The 21,124-nt window shown below is 33.7% G+C and overlaps 1 protein-coding gene across 1 annotated transcript; it reads right to left on the bottom strand.

The window, feature by feature from the left end:
• Window positions 1–1,580: 1,580 nt before the first annotated feature.
• On the bottom strand, window positions 1,581–16,700 carry LOC129306121 (myosin-9). The gene is made up of 24 exons (XM_054946498.1): window positions 16,563–16,700; window positions 15,120–15,263; window positions 14,872–15,017; window positions 14,635–14,791; window positions 12,995–13,053; window positions 12,436–12,595; window positions 12,196–12,345; window positions 11,956–12,089; window positions 11,699–11,845; window positions 11,448–11,549; window positions 11,012–11,069; window positions 10,820–10,921; window positions 9,443–9,480; window positions 8,694–8,820; window positions 8,437–8,607; window positions 8,203–8,334; window positions 8,013–8,122; window positions 7,834–7,894; window positions 7,467–7,644; window positions 6,907–7,112; window positions 5,260–5,484; window positions 4,295–4,434; window positions 2,829–3,073; window positions 1,581–2,327 (listed from the first exon to the last, which is right to left on the bottom strand). Exons 1-24 carry the CDS (start codon window positions 16,698–16,700, stop codon window positions 2,284–2,286), a joined length of 3,174 nt encoding a protein of 1,057 aa, XP_054802473.1. The 3' UTR covers window positions 1,581–2,283.
• Between the last annotated feature and the right edge of the window lie 4,424 nt (window positions 16,701–21,124).

Here is a 21,124-nt window from a genome sequence, read left to right on the forward strand (position 1 = left end):
TTCTCTTTAAATCTTTTCACAGCATTGAAATACCAAGCTCCATGTACTAATTGGGTGATTCTTACAAAACAACACTATATATGGATTGGACAAATTTGTTTCATTAATTACTTAACATCCTGAAAGAGTACTCACATACTCGGTTGAATTTTCGTCTACTGGAAAAATAGCGCACGGTCCATTACAAAAACAAGACAAATAGTGCCCGGAAATTTTGACAAGCTACTTGATGAGTAAAATTAAGATGTATTATTATTTTTAATACAACTATTTAATATCTAAAATTATTAAGTCAAATTTAAGTATTGTAAGGATCAGCTTTTTCAAATATTTTTTTTTTTTTTACGTTCACACCAAGTCTTCATGTTGAAGCAATTATATTTGCAATCTAAATCACTCTATTCTCTATTAACTAACCACAAATACTTGCAATATAAATCACTTAAACGCATTAGGCTTTTCATGATGAAGTGATGGAGGCCGGTCAACGATCCTTTGAAACTAATAGCTCCGAATGATTTAAATTTTTATCATTATAATTATATTTTTCCATGTTAAAGTCATTTCTTCTAAAAAAATAAATCATCTTTTGATGTAATTATCTAATATTATTATATCACATTCGAGTATTATCGAAACCAAGCAACTCTCGCGAAGATGTTTTCATCTAATTATGCAATATTTCACTATTTTGGATTCAAAGTTTATAAGATTTTTTTCCTAAATGCAAAAGGATGATTGAATAAGGATTGTTTGATTTCTGATGTTTAAAAATTACTTTCTGTTTTTAAAAATAAAAAGAAATTCATTTGAGTAAGTGTCTTAAATTTAAATGCTTTTGGAACTGTTCTCAGTTTTTATTTTTGAAAACAAAAAATGAAACCAATTTAAAATTATATTAAATTTTATTTTTAAGGTACACTATATTTAATTATTATAAATTACCTTTAACCATGTCAAGTTATCATTATAAATCATTATCATTAACTACTGATAACTACCACCGTTGGCCCTTTTTTAACTTAAATTGTTTTTAAATTAACATAATTAAACAGGTTTTTATTTTGTTTTGTTTTAAAAAATAATTTTAAAAATTACTTACGAAATAGTATTTAAAAATAAAAAATAGAACAAAACCAAAAATCCTAAATCTCTGCCATTTTTTTTCATGTCTGAGGCCAAGGCCAAACTTCAATTTTTTTTTTTTTTTTTTTGCCATGATCACACACACAGTAGTGCATCTGTCTTCAAAATCTATATTAAAAACAGCTATAATAAATACTATAAATTCTTACACAACCGCATTTCATGCAGAGTGTGACGGAATTGAATTTTTATTTTATTTGTAAAATTACCATTTCAACCAACTTGGAAATTTGAAACTGACTTCGCATTTATTATTATTATTAATTATAACAGAAGTTAAGTTAAATTCCCCACCTTTAGATCAGCCATTTCATCATCCGTAAACATTGCTTCGAATAACAGGCAGGCATCAGGCACACACCAGGTTAGAAATGCGCCGGTTGGCTGATTGATTGATGCAACCATCCCAAGTCCGAGATATTTCAGATCCTCAGGCTGCATAGTATATAATAACAAATGTAACGTACATACTATAGCTTGACAAAATTTATCACTCACGACGCCAGAAGCCAAGCGCAATGTACCGCGCTGTATAAAAAGTCCATGTTTCCCACAAGTTCCTTGAAGGGTCGATGTAACGAAACAGGATTTTCTTCGCTATAAGGAAGGGTACTGGAATGAGACCGTGAGCCAACCCTGCACCAGCAGTCTCTCTCGAGTGTTGGAAGGATCCTGAATTCCTGATCCTACAGTCACTACTAGCAAATTCTTTGATCTTTACTACTAGCAAATTCTATTAAGGTGATGAACCGTCAGCCAGATTGAATTACAGCTTCCTAACGATGTCGACCCAAAAAAGGCAAGAAAACAAGGGAACTCAGCAGGGATATACCGTATTTTCACTCTATCTGCCATTTGACATCATGAAATAACTAAAAAGAATGAAGTAAGCAGGGATATCTACAAAGTTAATAAAACACTAAAAAAAATTTGACCATAGATTGTCTCTTAATAGATTTAGCTGACTGATCTACAGGGTCCTCAACGACCTGCATATCTACAAATTTGTATGTAGTGCATCTTTAGCATACGAGTAGACATGCCTTAATAACGATGCCAAGTCCCCCCTTCCTCTTGTTTCCACCAATTAATAAGAGAGTAAGGAAATTAAGGCAAAAAGGAGAGATGCAAGGTTTACTAGAAGAAATCATCAAATGACCCCTCCTTTTCGCCTTCAGATCCTGCAAGTGCAACAAGGTAAACAAATGTACGGTCAAACACAACTTATATTCCTCCTCCTGTAAATAATAAAACAACATCTAATAACAATTAACTCCATGCATAAGCCATGCTTTTGTAGGTGGAAAGCGCTTAATCTAAGTGCAGCCTAGAATCACTGCCAGCCTTCATCCCATAATCATTTTTTTTTTTTTTTTTGAGATTTAAATAAGCTGTGCTGATATAGGACGCCACTAAATCCCATTAACAGTACATTCTGAAACCTATATGATAGAGGTTGCATGAGCACCATTGTCACGTTTATCTTTTTTTTTTTTTTTTTGGCATTTCTCTGCATTCTATTTTCATATCAACAGGCTGTGAATATTTATTTACAATGCATAACAAGAATATCAGGAATACAGGACAGAATTTTAATTTATGCATAGTTTTCCTGATTCAGCTAGCAAATTGAACGGAAAATTAAATAGCGAGGACAATGGCATTTACAACAAAACACTGACCTGAACCATCCGCTGCAGTGACACCCTGAACAACTAGTTGAATAGAACTAGGCTGGGTGTTAGACGGATTGGTTGCATTTGAAGCTGGTGCTGAAACTGTGAAATCAGAATCTGTGGATGAAGTATCAGAGTTGCTGGAAGCAGCATCAACTCTCGCAATAGGCCGAAAAGTTGAACTTAATCTCGATGAAGTATTTAATATCAATTTCAGTTCCGCAACTTGGCTTGACATGGAAGATATCATCCTGAGACACACTAGATCAGATCTAGTATTAATCAAATAGTATCCAATTTTAAAGTTATAATAGGGATATTCATGATTCCAGGCGATAGAAAAGGAAAATCACACAGCAGCAGAATGCTTAGTTTCAGTAGTTTTGTAATATTTTACTAATAGCAGCAAACATGAACACTTGAGCATAGTTATATATTTATGTCTCATTGGTGTTATCTTAGAGCTTTAAATATTTATTATTGCCTTAGTGCTAGTATGAAGTCAAATTTATGTAGAATAATCAGCGGTCTATTCCAAATTATTGTAGGACAAGTTATAGCCTATGGGAAGCTATTACAACAAACACAACGCTTCCTTTCAATATCAAGCATTAGCTTAAGTTCTTCCTCTTTTCATGTTTTTTTTGGATGAAATACGTTTCATTTGTATGGTGTCGAGCATTGAGAAATCAGGGAGAGAAAAAGTCAAGGGGAAAAAATGCAGGGGCACTAAAAAAATACTATATCAAAGAATATTAGGAATAGCACCCGACTGAAAAGAACAAGAACAATGATATAGGCCAGAATATAAGTCAAGGGTATAGGAGTTACTAGAGGATAAAGTGCATGGATCATGAACACAATGTACTCTAATAATTAAATTCGAGGATCTCCAAGGTACAAAATAATCAGACTCAAACTATTCCCTCTAGTTGCATCACCCCTTTATATATAATATGCATCAGAAACTAATAGCTAGACTTAGGACCAAGTAGTACATGGTGGTAACTACCCAAAAAACTTAGCAGGTTAAACGCCAACTGACATGAAAGAAAGCTCAGAAATACATGAATACAAGAAGTAACATTGGCAGACAGTTAACAAAATAGCAGTTAATTAGTATCTTCCCCTCCTTCCAGATATCAACTGTCCACATTAGCAACCCCAGCATGCTTGTGCCTTTTGACACAAGTCCTTAAGGGGCTGATATGGAAGGACTACCAAAATAGCTCAAATAAAATATCTGAATTACTGACTTGAGAACCAAATGCTTTGTTGGGTATCTTGGAAGAGTTTTTGAAGTAAGTGGAATGGGAAAAGAATGGGAAGTGAAGTAAGAAAAAGAATGGAAATGGGTTTTACCCGTGTGGCTCTAGGTGTCCATGTTAAAATAACCATTACTTTCTCTTGGTATTAGAAAAATAAATCTGGAAAACTACACAAAATCCTCAAGGGAATAATTCTAATTCTACCTGTTCAATGAGTCTTGAAGTTGATGTACTCTTTTTTCTGTTTCTGCTAGCTTTTTGCTTAACTCTTCCCTAGATTCTTGGGCTTCTACATATTTCCTTTCACAATCATCAGCTCTTTGTTTTTCTGCATGCAACATAACCTGTGGAGCGTACAGATCATATAGAGTTTGGTAAGCTTGAACTGTATAACCATGTGATGAAACATATTATATTACGAATGTAAGAAATATATCACACAGAAGCATCACTTTATCACCATTGATCTATCAAATAAAATGTTGATTAAGATAACTCATTGTATTACAATGGTAGTGATGAGCTTTTTTCACCTCTCAATGAATCTCATGTCAAATATCCTGTATTCTAAAAAAATGTACCACAGATAGCCAAATTTAACAGTTGCAAAAAGGCACACCAATGTTAATTCATAAATTCTCCAACTCATTTCCATCTTTAATTTACCAATGAGTTGGCTGCCTTCCACCTAATCTAACTAGCTATGAACTATAATCTTAACCTCTGCAACAGAGAGAGGCGCGGGTATATACATAACAATTTACTGAGGTTCATCAACTCATTGTCAGTGGAACAATTAAAATGTTTGTGAGGCAGTAAAAAAAATATTAGTTGGTCACAATTAAAGTGATTTAATCAACTCATTGTCATTGGAACAATTGAAATGTTAGTGGGGCAGCACAGGTAAATGGGTAAGAATTTGTAAAGGTTCAAAATGCCCATGAAGAAAGAGAAAAGTAGAACAATGGGAAAGCAAAAACGGGGTGGGGAAAGGAAAGGAAAAATGAGTACTTTAAGTAGAAGCACCTCACTACAACCTTACTATGATGGAAATCTGAGTCTAATTTTCCTCAGATGATAACCAGGTCTCAGTATTAGAAGAATGATAAACCTACAGAAGTATCATTTTTGTTTTATAAGGATAAGCATTAAATACTCAATCAGTTTACCTTTAAATTTATAACTTCTGCAGTAAGAGCCTCAATCTTCTGAGAGTCTTGGAAAGTAATTGAGGAATCTTTGATAGCATGAATGCTTTCAGCATCTTTACAATCATTTAAGGATTCTTTCATACAAGGGCTTTCATTTTCCACTGCTTTCTCCATAACCCGGCCTTCCATTTCAACTCCTTTCTCCTGAACCTGGCATTCCATTTCAACGGCTTTCTCCTCAACCTGGCATTCCATGATAGCAAATAAGTTGTTTCCTTAAATAAGCTCCAAGGGTTAAAAAATGATTATACTGAAAGTGGGCCCTCCAGGTTTTATGTATTCTTTGGTATTAGTGCTTATTACAGCATAAATGATATTCCGCAAATGGTCCTCAGTGTGTAAATTCTTTGAAGGAAGTAGACATCCTAAAAAGTGCTCCGTAATAATTTTGGTTTGTATCCCTCACGATTGCATATTCCTATAAATGACAAATCTTCCCTGCTACCTTTTAATTATCTAGACAAGGATTACCAAATTTACAAAAATAAGGAAAGTCACCCCGGTGGTTGGTTGTTGTGCCCAGTCCATCATGAGCTGGAGAGACACAGCTGCTAAAGGAGACTATTCCATTTTTGCAAAAATAGATTGATAAATAAATGGTCAGAACATACCACTGAGAATTTGAGAACCATGGTTAATAAAGAGCAATAATCCTCTCCCCTTTCTTAGCAATTGAAGGTCATTTTCTCTCAAGTCTCAAGCTTCATATCTTTTTTATCTGGTCTTCAATTTATCAGGGCTTTAAGATTTATGAACTGATTTTGGCTTATTTAAGAGCCCCATTAAAAGGGGAAGAGGAAGATCAAATAAAACATATATAGAAGTTGTTGAACAAGACATCTTAATTAATAATATTCCTAAAAGCTTGATTGATGATAGAGCACAATAACATAGTGCAATTCATGGAGCCGACCCTATTTGATGGGATAAGACTTATTGTTGTTATTGAAATCTGACTTGTTTAAGACTTATAGTTAATTTTCTTGTTAATAACTAGGACAAGTACACACATTATTGAGTATTTCATTTATGCTATTTGTTTATACGCATTTTATACCACATATGTCCAGGAATTCTCAATTTGGTTATGAACCAAACAATACAATACAATGCACAATTCGGAAACGGATCAGACTTACAACAATGTCTTATATTTTTACAATGAGGTTGCCCAATCAGAATATAGCAAGCGTATGATTTTCCAATAACATGATAGGTGTACAGTGTAATTGGAAAACAATATAATTAATATTTTCTATAAAAACCATACATTTGTTATGTTAATGTTGAAGAATCATATCCTTGTCATGCTCTAATTGAAAAACTTGACAGTAAAAATATTAGAAATCGCATCCAAGATTTCTCTTTCAAATATATACCTTATAATTAACAATTTAAATAACAACTTGACAGCAATAACTAATGTATAAAACTAGCTTCTGGTCATCTTTTATAACTCTTCCTGAGCCTCTTATAAGCAGAGAACTCTACATCAGCAACAATGGGACATCAATTTTTTCTTTCTAAAATTTCAGGCAACAGGGAAAGAATATATATTAATAAAAAAAACAAATATAATAATAACATTACTAGGAAATCTCAAACCTGAAGTTTATTTGATGCACTTGTTTCCAGTCTACGTCTCAATTCAACATGAGCGGCCATAGCTCGGAAGCCTGTCTGCAATACAATGGCCGAAGTACATATTTGGTTGTACTTTTTCCTTGCTAGTTTTCCGCGAATATTCCTTTGAATTCTGGCAGCAGCTGCATTTCTCTTCACTTGATAATATGATCTCCGAGCCATTTCTCCTAAATTTACAACAATCCAGTACTTAATTCTAAAAGTAGATCATATATTTGTTATTTGAAGTTCCATTTAAGTCAAAGACAAAAGTGAACACAAGAGGTACACACCAAAAAAATGTAAGGGCCAAACTGTAAAATGTCATCATTTACACATTTCATAGACTGAAATATTACAAGCATGCTAAGGACATCGCAGCAAAGTGATCTTAACATCACATGTTTTCATTTTCCTGTGTCAACTATCTTACAAACTGTTTAAAATTTAATACAGAGCTATAAGGGGAATAAAAACTGGTTCATTTTAGACAAAACATATCAGATTCTACAAGTCTCCTGTCCTTTAAGAAATGCACTCACCTCTACAAAAAGATTGCACACAAACAGAAGACTTCTGCAGTGTGACATATCTTGTCTGAGCCAGATAAGTTTTGATCCGTTTCTGGATAACAATAGCGGAGTTGTTAAGGAGGAATGCCCTTTGAGCATCTAACTCAGCCATCTGACCGGCTCTCAAGAATATCTGTGATTCCCCTATCTGCAAAATAAACATAAATTAGAAATATCTCATTTGAATGTAGAGGACCATTTTGCCATTGTAACAAAAAATATGTGTTCGCTATCCAATGCCGAAATGTCAAAATCAATCCTCATTTACTTCATACCAGAAATGAAATCAATAGAGTGCCCAAAATGAATTTTACATGCAATACAATTCTAATTCTACCTGATAACCTGTAAGGCCAATCTTCTGCAAAATCTTTATACATGAATCTTTCTCATCAGAGCTGCTTTGTTGAGGATTTTTTTAAGTCCGGGAACCAAGTAAAGGTCAGAATCTACCATCACATTAAGACTACTTGGTAATATGTTCATATACCAAAACCTGAGTTAAGGTGCACATACTTTCCTTTGACAATCTCTGGAGCAAGAAGAGCCACTCGAGTTAAAAAATCACGAAAGGTCCTGTGTGTTGGAAATCCAGCACATTTAATTCTTACTGCTTCAAGAACACCCTACATCATCAACAATGAGTGTCAATTGCACAAGCAAAGGTTTAAACCACATTTGTCACTTAACTCCAATCTATGCTTACACCAGAGCGAAGCTGTTGGATGACATTCATATTATCAAAAACAGCAGGTTTTAACTCATTATTTGGCTTCACGCATCTAATATAGTGGGGCTCTGTGCATTTGAGCGTATCCATTAGTTGTTGTAATTGTAGCTGCATAGAATATACAACAGTAATCAATATTCAAGAGTTCTAGGGCCATTTCAGATAACATATTTCCTTTTCTGACAAGGCAAAGAACCAACTATAGGATACCTTAAAGCGAGCACCAATAGAAGCAAATTTAGCAGATTTGGCTGTCTCCTCAGAAAGTGGGGGGAAAAGGCCTGCTACAAAAAAACATTTGGAAGAACTCAGCATGTCTTGATGTTCAGGAACAATGTAGTCTTTGTTTTTGTCTAAAAACTGTTCAGACTGATACTGAACCTGAAAAGAAGTACATGAGCAAGTTTTAACATAATTCCAAGGGCCAAAATAGTAACCTACAAAGCAATTTTGAAGAATAAACTCACCTCCCCTGCATAATGAACAATGGTAAAATCTGATCGAGATAATTTTGGCTTGATGAAGCGATTGTTATTTTTGAAAGTCTGGTAAAGCTTTTGTGAAAATGTTTCGTGAGTTGACTTTGGAAACATGCTACAAAAAAAGACAATTTACCATGTCACTAAAAAATATCAGTCACTGAAAAAATTCTTCTGCCCACAAACAGTTTTGCAAGATATCATCAACAGGTTAGAATATCAGCGAGCCACCATGACTTATCCATTCTTTCTCCATAGAATCAAACGGAAAAAGTCAAAATTGATCCTCGTATTGCCATCAATGTTTCACATTTACATTAATTGCACGTGACTTTAACTGAACTATATAAAACATGCATCAGTTCATACATATAATCCCTGGAACACAGTTAAATGGCTTAATATGGCTCCAGAATTGGCAAGCTTTATGACAGGTGGGAAGTACGAATAGTCAAGGAAAGTGCATTTGATTTCGCAAGACACCCAGTACATCTCTGCTGACTTTATTCATAAAGACATTAAACTAATTTCCCAACTACCCTTTTACCCCTAATTTCTCTAATTACCGTTACTATTCCTACTTCCCACATATTACTTTATGTCAAATAAAGTCATTTCACACAAGCAAATATGAGCAGTTTAACTCTTGTCAGTCATCAATTCTGATCTTTCCCTTTCCCAGAAACAAATTGACAGCGTCAAAGTAGTGTAACAAAAGTACAGGAATTTCATCATACCATGCCTCATCAAGCAGAGCAATAATTCCACCTGGTTTCTGCAAAACAAGACAACTGTCAAGTTACGCCAATTGTAACATTATGAAAAAAGAGACAAATTATAGACTGAAAACGATAAACAGTCCATGGATATTCCTAAAGAAAAGCCAAGCACATGATGTTATCATGTTATGAGGAAGCAGGAGAACAGTGGCATAGGGGAATGTAAGATTAGACAATTTAGAGGGTATGAAATAATAAATTAGCATGGATAGAGAATTTATTGTTGTTTGGAGTTATGAGACTACTTATTTCCTTTATGAAAAAGGGGTTATAGGAAAAATCTAAGTAACTTAAGAGTTCTTGGTTATCAAAATAGAAAATAGATCTTCCTATTGATAAATCCTGTATACTTCAAATATTAGAGCCAGAATTATGAATTATTATTAATGCATTTCTGTTCTACCCATTTTCTTCTATTCACCTCCTTTTACTTTCTGAACTCTCCCTCCATTCTTCTCTCTCCTCAAGTCTCTCATTCTTCCCTCTACTGTTCAAATCAGAAAAGCTATCGTTTAGCAAGTGTAATTATCAAATGGCATAAAAAGTTAAATAAATGGTGTCTTAACCATGGCTGACAAAACATAAACCCCCTTGAGGATTCCATTAATCAAATTATAAGACATATTGGTGAAGGAGTACCAGTATAACAGCAGTGAACGATGAGTGTTCAGCAAATATTCATAAGTCAAAGCTTACACAGTTTTCATTATTTTTAAGGAAAAAAATATTTTTTCGTGGCAAAAGAAAACATAAAAAAAAAAAAACAAGAAGTGAACAATAAAACTGAATGAATATTACAGTAGTGTCCCTTGCAATACAAAGACATCGCAAAGTAACCTACCCCTTCCCTTTGACTTGATAGATGATCAAAATTGTACATATTTTGAATTTTACCTTTACTTTTTTTATTGCACACGTCAAATGCCATATTTAAAGCCAAGTAGCAAGCATATTGCAAAACATGGAATGCTGGTCTATCAAAATATATATATATATATGAAATACTAGATAAGATTTGTCCTAACCAAGGATTGCATTAACTATGTGAGCAATAGTTTCACCACAAAAGTGAACAGCTTTTTTTTTTTTTTTTGGTGCTAAAAGTAATGGGTAAAACTCTCTTAACTAAATAATATGCAAGAGCTGGGGTTCAAACCCCCAATCACTTGTTTAAGTGCCAAGAGCCTCTACCACTCACACCAACTTTAACTGGTGTGATCAGCATTTGTTTGCCTCAGTTTCAATGAGGCAGCAAACAAAAACCAAGCTACAAAGCATTATTTCATAGGTTTTATTAGAAGATGGAAAAACTGAGTCCAAGGTATGTGTAAAAACCTTTTCAATAAGATCCAATACATCTTGATTATCTACAAATTCAAGGTAGCTCCAATCAATCCCTTCCTTTGTATATTCCTCTTGCTCCATCTTAAACACATGCTGCATAATATCATCAACCTCAGATTGCATGTTAAGACAAAGTTACAACTCCAATTGAAAAAAAATAAAAAATCAAGACTAACCTCATACCTGGTTGAAGTGTTGCTGCAGCTTTTCATTTGTGTAATTAATACAAAACTGCTCAAAACTGCAGCCAATGAATCAAATATCAGCATGGAAAAATCTTGGTCACTAAAGTACCAAAATGCAAAGGACAGCCTGCACTTTGAACACTTGCTTCGCAACTAGAAATATCATATAGCATTGAGGGAGCAGACCCCACTCACTCATAATGAAGAGAATCAAGAATTTAAGCTGCCAAAGCATAGTAAAACAGAAAAGCTTACTAAGAACAATGAAAATACGTGCCTGCGCAACATTCATATAAATGTGTGTTTCTTGTATAAGAGCACATAATTGTATATCTATGTGCAAATGCAAAAACATACAATAGCTCTTGCCCACTCCCAAACCCAAAAAAATGTACAATAGCATCTTTAGAGCCAATAATATGATCTATCCTCACCTATTAGTTCGAAAGCTTTCAAAACCATATATGTCAAGAACTCCAATTATACAATTTGAGCTGGGGTCCTGCCCAATGGAGACATTAATTTTTTGGACTAACCTGAACAAAACAAAAACCCGCATGACTACACATAAATTTACTTTTATTTTATTTATTTTTTCAGGGAAACAAGAAAGTCAGATTTGAGCAGCAGTAATCCAACATTGATTTTTTTTCGTTCATATTCACATATGACAAAACCAATTTACCAGTCAAATAACCGAGAATACAATGTCTTGGCTAAACCATCCCTGCTAACTGTCGCAGCAAGAGGATCAAGACTTCTCTTAATGACTTCTTCTGGGGTAATCATCATACGCTTACAAAGTGCATCTTCCAAAGCACTTGGAACACACCTAAAACAACAACAACTAGCCTTATCCCACTAGGTAATAAGTAAAAAAAATTACATTCAACTTCAAACAAGGAAAGATATCACATGATAACAGCAAAGATTTATCCACACTTGAGAAGTTTTGCTGTCATTTCAAGATGGGACTTCGATTCTTCATCTGCTAAAACTGATGAATCTTCTTCTGATTTTTCAAACTTAATGTTTCCAAGATGAAGAATAGCAGCCACAACTCTGAAAATTGCATCCTGCAAGGAAGGACCAGGGAAGTTTATATGGAACATTACTAACATATTTTGTTTGTAGATGAAGCTACAAAATTATCAGAATCGCTATTCAAGGTCATAGCCATGCCTGTTCTTCACTATTGATTCCCACTACATCCATAGCTCTCTTCGTGCTCAAGTACTCCTGGGCAGCATTAACACCATCTAATTCATAGCAACTGGATTGATTAAGGTAGTGAAATGATTTAGGATCTCCCAACTTATATCTCTCCCTTTCCTAGTCAAATCAAACATAAGTTAGAATGTTGTGTAAATTTGTGAAAGGAATGCAGAAACAAGAACAGAAGATCAAGCGCAGTAATCCTACCTCAGGGGGAGCAGCACAGAGAAGGTAAAAACAGTGATAGTTACGCTCAGGATCAGAGATTTGGCAAACACGAGATTTCTCTAGGAGATATGTTCTAATGGCTGTGCCAGATATTTTTCCATGCTTATTGAATTGAATTTCAACAAATTTTCCAAAACGACTGCAGGAAAAATAAAGTGAATGTGCATATCTACTTATAATCGGTAAATCACATATGAGAAACACCTCTTCTTAATAGGAGATAAGCATCAAACAATGAAACAGATCCAAATAGAACTTTCTCATAAAATATATGGTCCTCTTTCACTTGCAGGAAAACAAAATAATAACAATCCATGAAGAAATTGTTTATACACTAAATGTATAAATGGTATCAGAGGGTCAAAAGAATAATAATTTAGTCCGCACAAGTATCCATATATGCAAGTTACCTACAAGAAATTAGAGGATAAACCAAAAATCACTTTCAAAGAAATGAAAGTAGAGTGCTCAAGAAACAGTAGCATGCAAATAAATATCAAATGAGAGGCATCTTATAGCATAACCAGAATATGCTCACCTGGAATTGTTATTTCTGACGGTTTTTGCATTGCCAAATGCTTCAAGAACTGGGTTTGACTGTACCAATACCATTTCAACCAAAATTTAGTGCCCCAAAGCTAAACGATTTAATAAAATTAATCAGGACATCCAAGAAAAGTGGCAAGTAATATCTTTTATGGTCTACATTTGCAAATTCTAGAACCAAGAATTTATCATCAACTAATATTCTCAAAGAAATGGATCCATAATCACAAAATTAGAAGAACAAATGCAAACAGGATTATGTTCTCTATAAGGATACGTTCATGGCATAAAATTTAAAGGGAGAGATTGGGTGGATAGAGTCTTTACATTAACAAACATTTAATCATCCAAGGACGTTTCAGAGAGCAAGCATGGATTTCAGGTTGCCTTCTATAAGTTGCAATTCAGATATTTTTTTTTTCTTAATGCGTAGCTCAATTATGTTTGATTAGGTAAGAGGAAAAACTATTGATATTTTCAATCAAAGTGGCCGCTTGAACATGTCATTGATTTTAGACTGCATACACACAGAGAAAGAGAGAGAAAGGAAAGGGGGAAAGATTATCCAACAAGGGAAAAGTGGAAGTTGAAATGCTTCAATTGTTATGTACTTTCTCAGCCTTTATATGGATATCAACAATCTCATAATCCATTCTTAATTTTGTGCATAATTTGCTTACTTCTTACCAAGGCCTGAGTCCAATATGTCAATAGACAAGACAGATCAGCCCCAAGCCCATGATCATCAGGTAAAGAGATGGATTGGGACTATGATATGCCCAAGAATCTACACAGTTGAATCAAATTTGGTAATTCAGTTACCAGCATATCTTCTTTATCCACTCCATAATGATTCTCTCTGATTAGCCCTTTTAATAAACTGACAAGGACAATTAGGAAGTGACAATGGGTAGCAGGTATTAACTAACCACTAACATCTCATAACTTAATAACTATACTTTCCCATATAACAAATCAACTAAGGAAAAGTTGTTTGTAGTATGTTCGTATATCCCCTCTGCTCTGTAGAAATCACATGAAGACTTTTCTATATTTATAACCTATAGATACCTCCCTTAAAATAAGAACTGATATTACTATCAAGTCCATCCTAGACATGTCTCTTCATAAAAATTAGCATAGTGGGTAGGAAAACTGCCACGAGCAAATATGTCCCTTAACTCATCTACTAATGGCTTCATACAAAAAATAAAGACTAACTACTATTAGTTTCATCTTGGAAGCATCCATGGTCACTTTAACCAATAAAAAGAGATTCAATAAGCTCATTCTAACTATTTCAAGTTATTCCATTTTTTTTTTCCTTTTTCATAAATCCAGTTTAAAGTGAACTTTTTAGCAATATCTAAAAGTAATACTTCGTCAACTTTTCTGATTGGACCTGAATCACAACCTTCACATATGAATGTATTCTTTTCACTCTAGAGTTGAGAAATATAGTCTTTAGTATTGTTCTTTTGTCTAAGACACTGAAAAAATGACAATGGTTTCCGGACATTGTTGCTATATTGTTCTTACTTCGGCTGAGATCGAAGAAACTACATCTCCCTTGAAGCAACAATAAATTTGTAGGAGCAAGAGCTACCATAATGCAGAGTTAGATAACCTTACTTCTAAAACTTGTTGTTCAACACTACTCCCTTCAGCTGCAGCATTTCCACCCAAATAAGCCAGATAACGCATGAGCATTTTGGTGGTTTCTGTCTTACCAGCTCCACTCTCACCACTAACAAGAATAGCATTGCTTTTCTCCTCATTGATCATTGCCCTAATTTAAGCAAACAACAGGCAATAAAAATGGCACTAAAGAAAGAAAGGTTAATGATAATATAAGCAGTGTTAACCCACCTGTATGCAGCTTCAGCAATAGCAAAAACATGAGGGCTTAAATCTCCATGCATTGCTCCCTTGTACCGTTGCATCACATCAGTGTCATATAAGTGCAAAAGACTTTGAAAGGGATTGACAGCAATAAGAATATTTCCAGTGTAGGTCTGCCATTGAGATGTCATATAGAGCCTCATAAAGCTGTACTGATCTGTCATTCTCTTAGGTGAACATTAATTAAATTCACCAAGAAGTGGGGATAATCTTACATATATCTCATTCATCTTGTATCTAGTTGCTAAATTATGAAGCACTGCTGGTTCATGCAAATAAGCAAGCTTGGTCATGTCATCAACTCCATCAGCAGGAGCATCTGCATCCTTGGGATATAATTTTGCCAAACAGGCAACAACCTGATGAAAACGAAAATAAAATAGACAAGCCAATACTTGACTCAGGTTACAAGACAGCATCTGTGAGTGTGTAAAATCACTTTTTTGGCACATAATGAACACCTATTGACAGAAATAAGTATTCAAATTACTTCCCTTGAAGTTCAAAACATTTCTTCTTTTCTTTTCTTTTTCATTTTTTTTATTGTCAATCTTGACTTATAGTTTCTAAAGAGTGAGGATTTTGTGTATGACTTTAAAGTCCTCGGATCCATATTTCTTTGCTCAATCAACATCTGGCTGAGATCATTATATTAAGTATTTTAGGACACTTGTGTTCTCTCTCCCTTCTCTAACAGATACAACAATGAAGAGAGAAATTGAATTTCCTTTCCCCTTTTTTTGGCAGCCTCAAGGACATCCCTACTACCCTTGTAAAGCCATGAAAGACAAATGCTTCCTTCAAATAATAGGATAAAAATGAAAATTGATGCGCGCCCAAGGCACAGCAGGTGAACCCACCTCAAAAGCCATGGCTGGCAAGGTGTAAGCCACCTGCCTTAAATGCACTATTAAGTAGATCATGTCACTTGGTGTGGGACTAACTGACAAAGACGACATCCTGCCAGTTATACTATGCAACACTTCATCAACCTTACTGTCAATCAAAAACCTCCTGCAAGTAACCTTTTTCAAAGCTGTCGATGAACCAGCTTTGACACCATAGATGGGAACCTAAGGAACAGCCAGGAAACCCACACCAGGAACCATGGCTGTTAAGGTGTAACCCACACTATTTGATGTGGAACTTAGCATACTGCCCATACACAGAGCTGGGTCCTCATCAGAATTCATATAAAGAAGTTCAAACCATAAAATCCAAACCACTAGAAATTTAAGAGGAACGTGATAAGCCCTAAACCCCTAATCTTTATTAATTCCTCCATCCTCCTAAAGAAAGGAAGTAGAAATTAATACAAATTATGATCACACCATCCCTCTTTAAAATTTAAGAGATAGCTTGCATTTCAAATTTAAAAACAAGAATATGTTCGTTGAAAATATCAAAGAACATTCACGCCCTTTTGACATTAAGGTTTTCTAGCCTTAGCTATGTGTTTTAAGGACAAGATCCTCCTTGACAATGAAAATTCTATTGACAGCATACATTTTTCTTGAAACTGAACGACGAACATGAAATCCAAAGAAGGAAATTGAAATATCTGAAGCTCTTAACAACCAAGAAATCACAAAGGAACTACAGGAAAATAGAACTAAAGACAACTGAAATAAAGGGCCATCGATATGAAAGCCAATTACCGTATTCCCAAAACTAGTGTGAACCTCAGCTTCCTCCCCATTAATTTTCAGTACTTCTCCATCAATCCAAACTTGTTCTGGATCACCAACCCAAATGGGAGAACCAACAACAATGTTTTCTGAAATACCCTGTAACATTAAAAATCAAAAGCGTTATAAGAGTTGTCAAAATATAATATATGGTGCCTCTTCATTTTAAATGTTTGTTAAAATTAAGTGTTAAAGATAATTTAGCTTATAAATGTAGACACAAAAACATAAAATAAGTAATTATTCTAAATTTCCATCACCTCAACATCCTCTTGCCAGAGATTCCAATGATTACATTCACATCAGTCCCCATTTGTCTAAACTCTAAACCTCAACCCCGCAATTCCTTAGGCATAATACCATGATTTGAATTCACGCCATTACTTTGGAACTCGATGGCTCTTTACATGGCGATTATAAAACATTTCAAGACCTATTTACAGCATTCAGCTGTCGAGACAACTATGTTGACAGGATAATCATATCAACGTCAAACTGAATGCCTAAAACAAATAATCAATACTGGCTTTTAGCACAAATAGACTCTTTATCTTGCAGCAGATTTTGTTTCCCTCTAGCTTTTCACAGCTCTATTATTCTCATTTTTCAGAAGTTCCCTCAGTCAGAATACTAGCACATGAAAGAGAACAGACATGCTGAATGCAGTGTCAGAATCCAATTACATATCTCACCTCAGAATCTATGCCTTGAAATTTAACAGTAGATTTCCTTGGCTGGATTATACTTTTTCTTTTTCTTTTTCTTTTTTTTTTGGAGGGGGGGATAAGAACTAGTCTCTTTTATAAATTAATTTTGTTTTGAAGAATAGAGCGACGGTGTCTTGTAGTATTGACCTTCTATTGTGCCTAGGCATGGTGACAATCACGGGTCTTTGAAAATCATCAAATTTCACTATTTCTGCGTCAATACAGACCGACAAAGTACATATGTATAGACTAGAGAGGAACGTGCATTTCAATGTGTCTGTGACAAACATCTCGATTTTACATGGTTTCCAACAAATGTTTTCACCATTCATAAAAAAGAAACACGTCGCAATTCAAACAGAAAAGGCAAAGGACAAGAAAGCTAACATAGTCGTGCACCACAACTATTCCATTACCATTTTCTTAATATGGAGCTCGGCTGCATAGATATGTTTCTTCAAACGACACTCCAACAATAGCAGGTATGTACATTCTTAATGGACTAAAGTCATTATCCATCGAACCTAAATTCGGAGTAGCGTGCTTCGCAAGTCAGTTCCACACTTAATCCTAAGTCGGAAATCGCGGATATTCTGCTCTTGTATCAAATCCCCCAGAAATCAACGTCAATGTCAATGAAACAAAATGCCCAAATTTCAGTGGGAAGAAATGATCTGATAAGAGCCAAAAAGAAAAACTACGCATTAAACCCTTGAATTTTCTTGGTATTTTTGTTTCTCGTTTGGACTCGCCTTTGCAAGATCCTATAGTTTGGAGAAATGGCATTGTCCAAAGGCCCTCCAAAATCGCCATCTTTGTGGACGTTCTTGTGGCTCAGACCCTCTCACTGCTTGTCCCCGCCTCTCGAAGAGTTCGCGGCGCATGCATCAAATATAAATACACACATGTGTGTGTCCGTTTCGCACCGACTATAAACCAAACTGACTTTGTCCATTCATTTCACTTCATAATTAGATTTATTGCCGCGCAATGCACAGGGATAATTTAATATTTAAAATTTAAAAAGTAAAAATAAAATAAAATTAAAAAATAAATTATTTTAGTCTACTTAAAATTTTTTATTTATTAAAACTAAATATAAATAACAAATTATTTTATTTAAAATTTTATTTTTCATGTCCATATTAAAAATATAAATAATACTTTCTCTGTTTAAAAATATAAGGCATTTTAAATTAAATTTTATTCTAATAAAGCAGTTACCTACCTTTAAATTAATTATATCTTTTTATATTTATCCTTATTAAATACTCTACAGTAAATATAAAATTATTCATCAGTATGAACACTTTAAAAAAAATCAATGATTACAGATTATATATTAAAAGACTAAAAATGTCTTACATTTTGAATATTTAATTTTTTAAAAAATATTTTATATTTTTTAAATAAAAAGAGTAACTTATTTTATCGTAAAAGTGTTATGCCAAGGATGAATATGCCGGTTCTTCAACATACTTGTGCCCTTCTTTTGATTGATATGAGAGAAATTTTGAAATTAAATAAAAAAATTACTACTAAGTTCTGCCCCGCATAATTAGTTGAAAAAAAAATATCCACTGGCAAATATTATAAAAATTATTTAGCAAGTGCTACAGGATCTTTTAAAATCTAAAAATTTTAAAAAATAAAAATTATTAGAATTTTTCTCCAAACAAATCATGCCAGCAGACCATGATGGTAAATTTATCTATATAATTATGTTTAATTTTATTTTAAATGCCACATGATCTTACAAAATTTAGAAATTTTAAAAAATTAAAAAAGTATTGTTCGTGCCATTATAGATTTGCAATCGAACAGACACTTATTACATTATCGTCTTATATATATAAAAGATAAAAGCATCAAATGGTAGAGTTTCACGCACATCATTTTTGCTACGGGTTTCACATGTATCACTAATTTTTCAATATAAACCTCATACTTATTTTTAATATTAGATTAAAAAAAATTACTTTCATCCTAAAATAGATTTACAATGGAATAAACATATTTTACATTATCACATTATACGTATAAAAATATAAGCACCAAAAAGTAGGTTCCCACATCTATTATTTTTATTATGGGTCTCACATATTTATTATTATTTTTTCACTATACATGTAACATCCCAAATTCTTACCTTTTAAGTTAATTAAGTTAATAATATTTTAAAAAATTTTAAGAGTATTTAAATATATTGAGAAGTAATTTTATAATCAATTAAGGCTTGGAAGAAGATAAAAATAAATTGTCTTGGTAATCAAAGATTTTCAAAAGACAAGTGATAGTATTTTTTGGTGATTCTATTTGCATTAAAAAGTAAATGTCTCAAGCTTTCTATAAAATTATAATTCACAATTTTTAAAGATGTGTAAAATTAATTACAAATTTTTGAAGCTGGGCCAATGAATATGTACCACTAGGTGCTGGTCACAAGTAATGGACAAATCCATCGTGGTTGACAACACATTTTGAAAAATTTAAAATGCGAGAATCGACATATAGCAAAATGGAAGAAGAAAAATAAAAAAGAAGCAAAGAGGGAAGCTTAGGGCTTTGCCGGGGCAACAATTATGTATTAGTTTGAAGAGATTTTGAACTCCAACTTACTAAGATAATCATCCCCTCACATTCCTCTTCTTTCCTACACATTTTTTCAAGCTAGTTTTGATAATGGGGTTGATGATTTTTAGATTTTAGGAGGTTGGGTTCGAACCCATTGGACTAAAAAAAATTAATGAGAATTGTTTACGATTTCTACACATAGGTTGAAAGGTTTTATATTTCGATATGCACGGGTCTTCAATTTTGGACGACCCTATACTATAAAATGTTGATTTTGAATTGTTGAGAGTTATAAATGTTGTTGTTTAGCCAAATGGGAATTAAATAACATCAATGGAAGAATACAAAGGTTTGGGTTATGTTGTTTATGATGAGTTAGGGTTCTAATAATGGGTTTAGAATAAACCCTAAAGCTAAACAAGTGAATTGATGATAGCATGAGAGTTTGATAATGCTTATTAAACTAATGAGACTTTAATAAAGCTAATGGAATTGGGAAATAAGTTTAGTTGTAGCTAGTGACCATAATGTGAGTTTAGATTGGGACTTTGATTTGAAAATATCATTGATAAATAGTGATTAATAGTTATCATTATGTTAGTTGTAGACCAACCTTACTGGCAACATTGAGCATGTTGGAGGGTCAATTGAATTGATACGAGGCATTGTTGTTTTGGCAAAACTAAGGGTAAACGTGACCTAAAACCATTTGTTTTCCATGCTTGTGTGGTATGTTTTGTGAGACTTATGAAATTAATAAATTGTATATTTTTGTATGAAAAGAGATGTTTATACCTTTGAAATTTTATGCAAAATAGGTCTTGATTGTAATATGGATTTGTATAGCTATAAAATTTACATGCAGTGTTTTATATAAATGGCTTATGAAACTCAAGTATTTGTTTTGAAACCACTTGTTGATTATTATGCATGATTGTGGTTTTGAACATGATGGCATGTTGGTAATAATGGAGATGGGAGGTGATAGAAATTCATGGGGATTCGCTAATACTTGGACAAAATCAATGTTTGGCACATATAGTGAATCATATCTCAACGGGAAAATTAGTATAAAGTTTAGTATATATCTAAATAGCCATGCATCATCATCTCCTATAAGAGTAACGGTGTGGAGTTTGGCAAAAGTTGTGCATTACCATTCTCGGTGAATAAGAGATGGTGTGGATTCCAATATAAGACACCTTGTTGGTTTGAGGACAAGGAGCCATGGTCCAAGAATAAGTGTGGCAG

The sequence above is a fragment of the Prosopis cineraria genome, unplaced genomic scaffold (genome assembly GCF_029017545.1).
Source record: "Prosopis cineraria cultivar Desert tree isolate PC_DT_omini unplaced genomic scaffold, ASM2901754v1 PC3, whole genome shotgun sequence".
NCBI classification, from domain to species: domain Eukaryota; kingdom Viridiplantae; phylum Streptophyta; class Magnoliopsida; order Fabales; family Fabaceae; genus Prosopis; species Prosopis cineraria.

Excerpts from the sequence above, each read along its gene's own strand:
- LOC129306121 (XM_054946498.1), bottom strand. The coding sequence starts at position 16,700 with ATGTTACAGGGTATTTCAGAAAACATTGTTGTTGGTTCTCCCATTTGG. Across the intron at positions 14,792-14,871 it reads ATTGCTGAAGCTGCATACAG|GGCAATGATCAATGAGGAGA; the intron begins GTGGGTTAACAC and ends TGCTTAAATTAG. Across the intron at positions 11,550-11,698 it reads TATTCTCGGTTATTTGACTG|GTTAGTCCAAAAAATTAATG; the intron begins GTAAATTGGTTT and ends TGTTTTGTTCAG.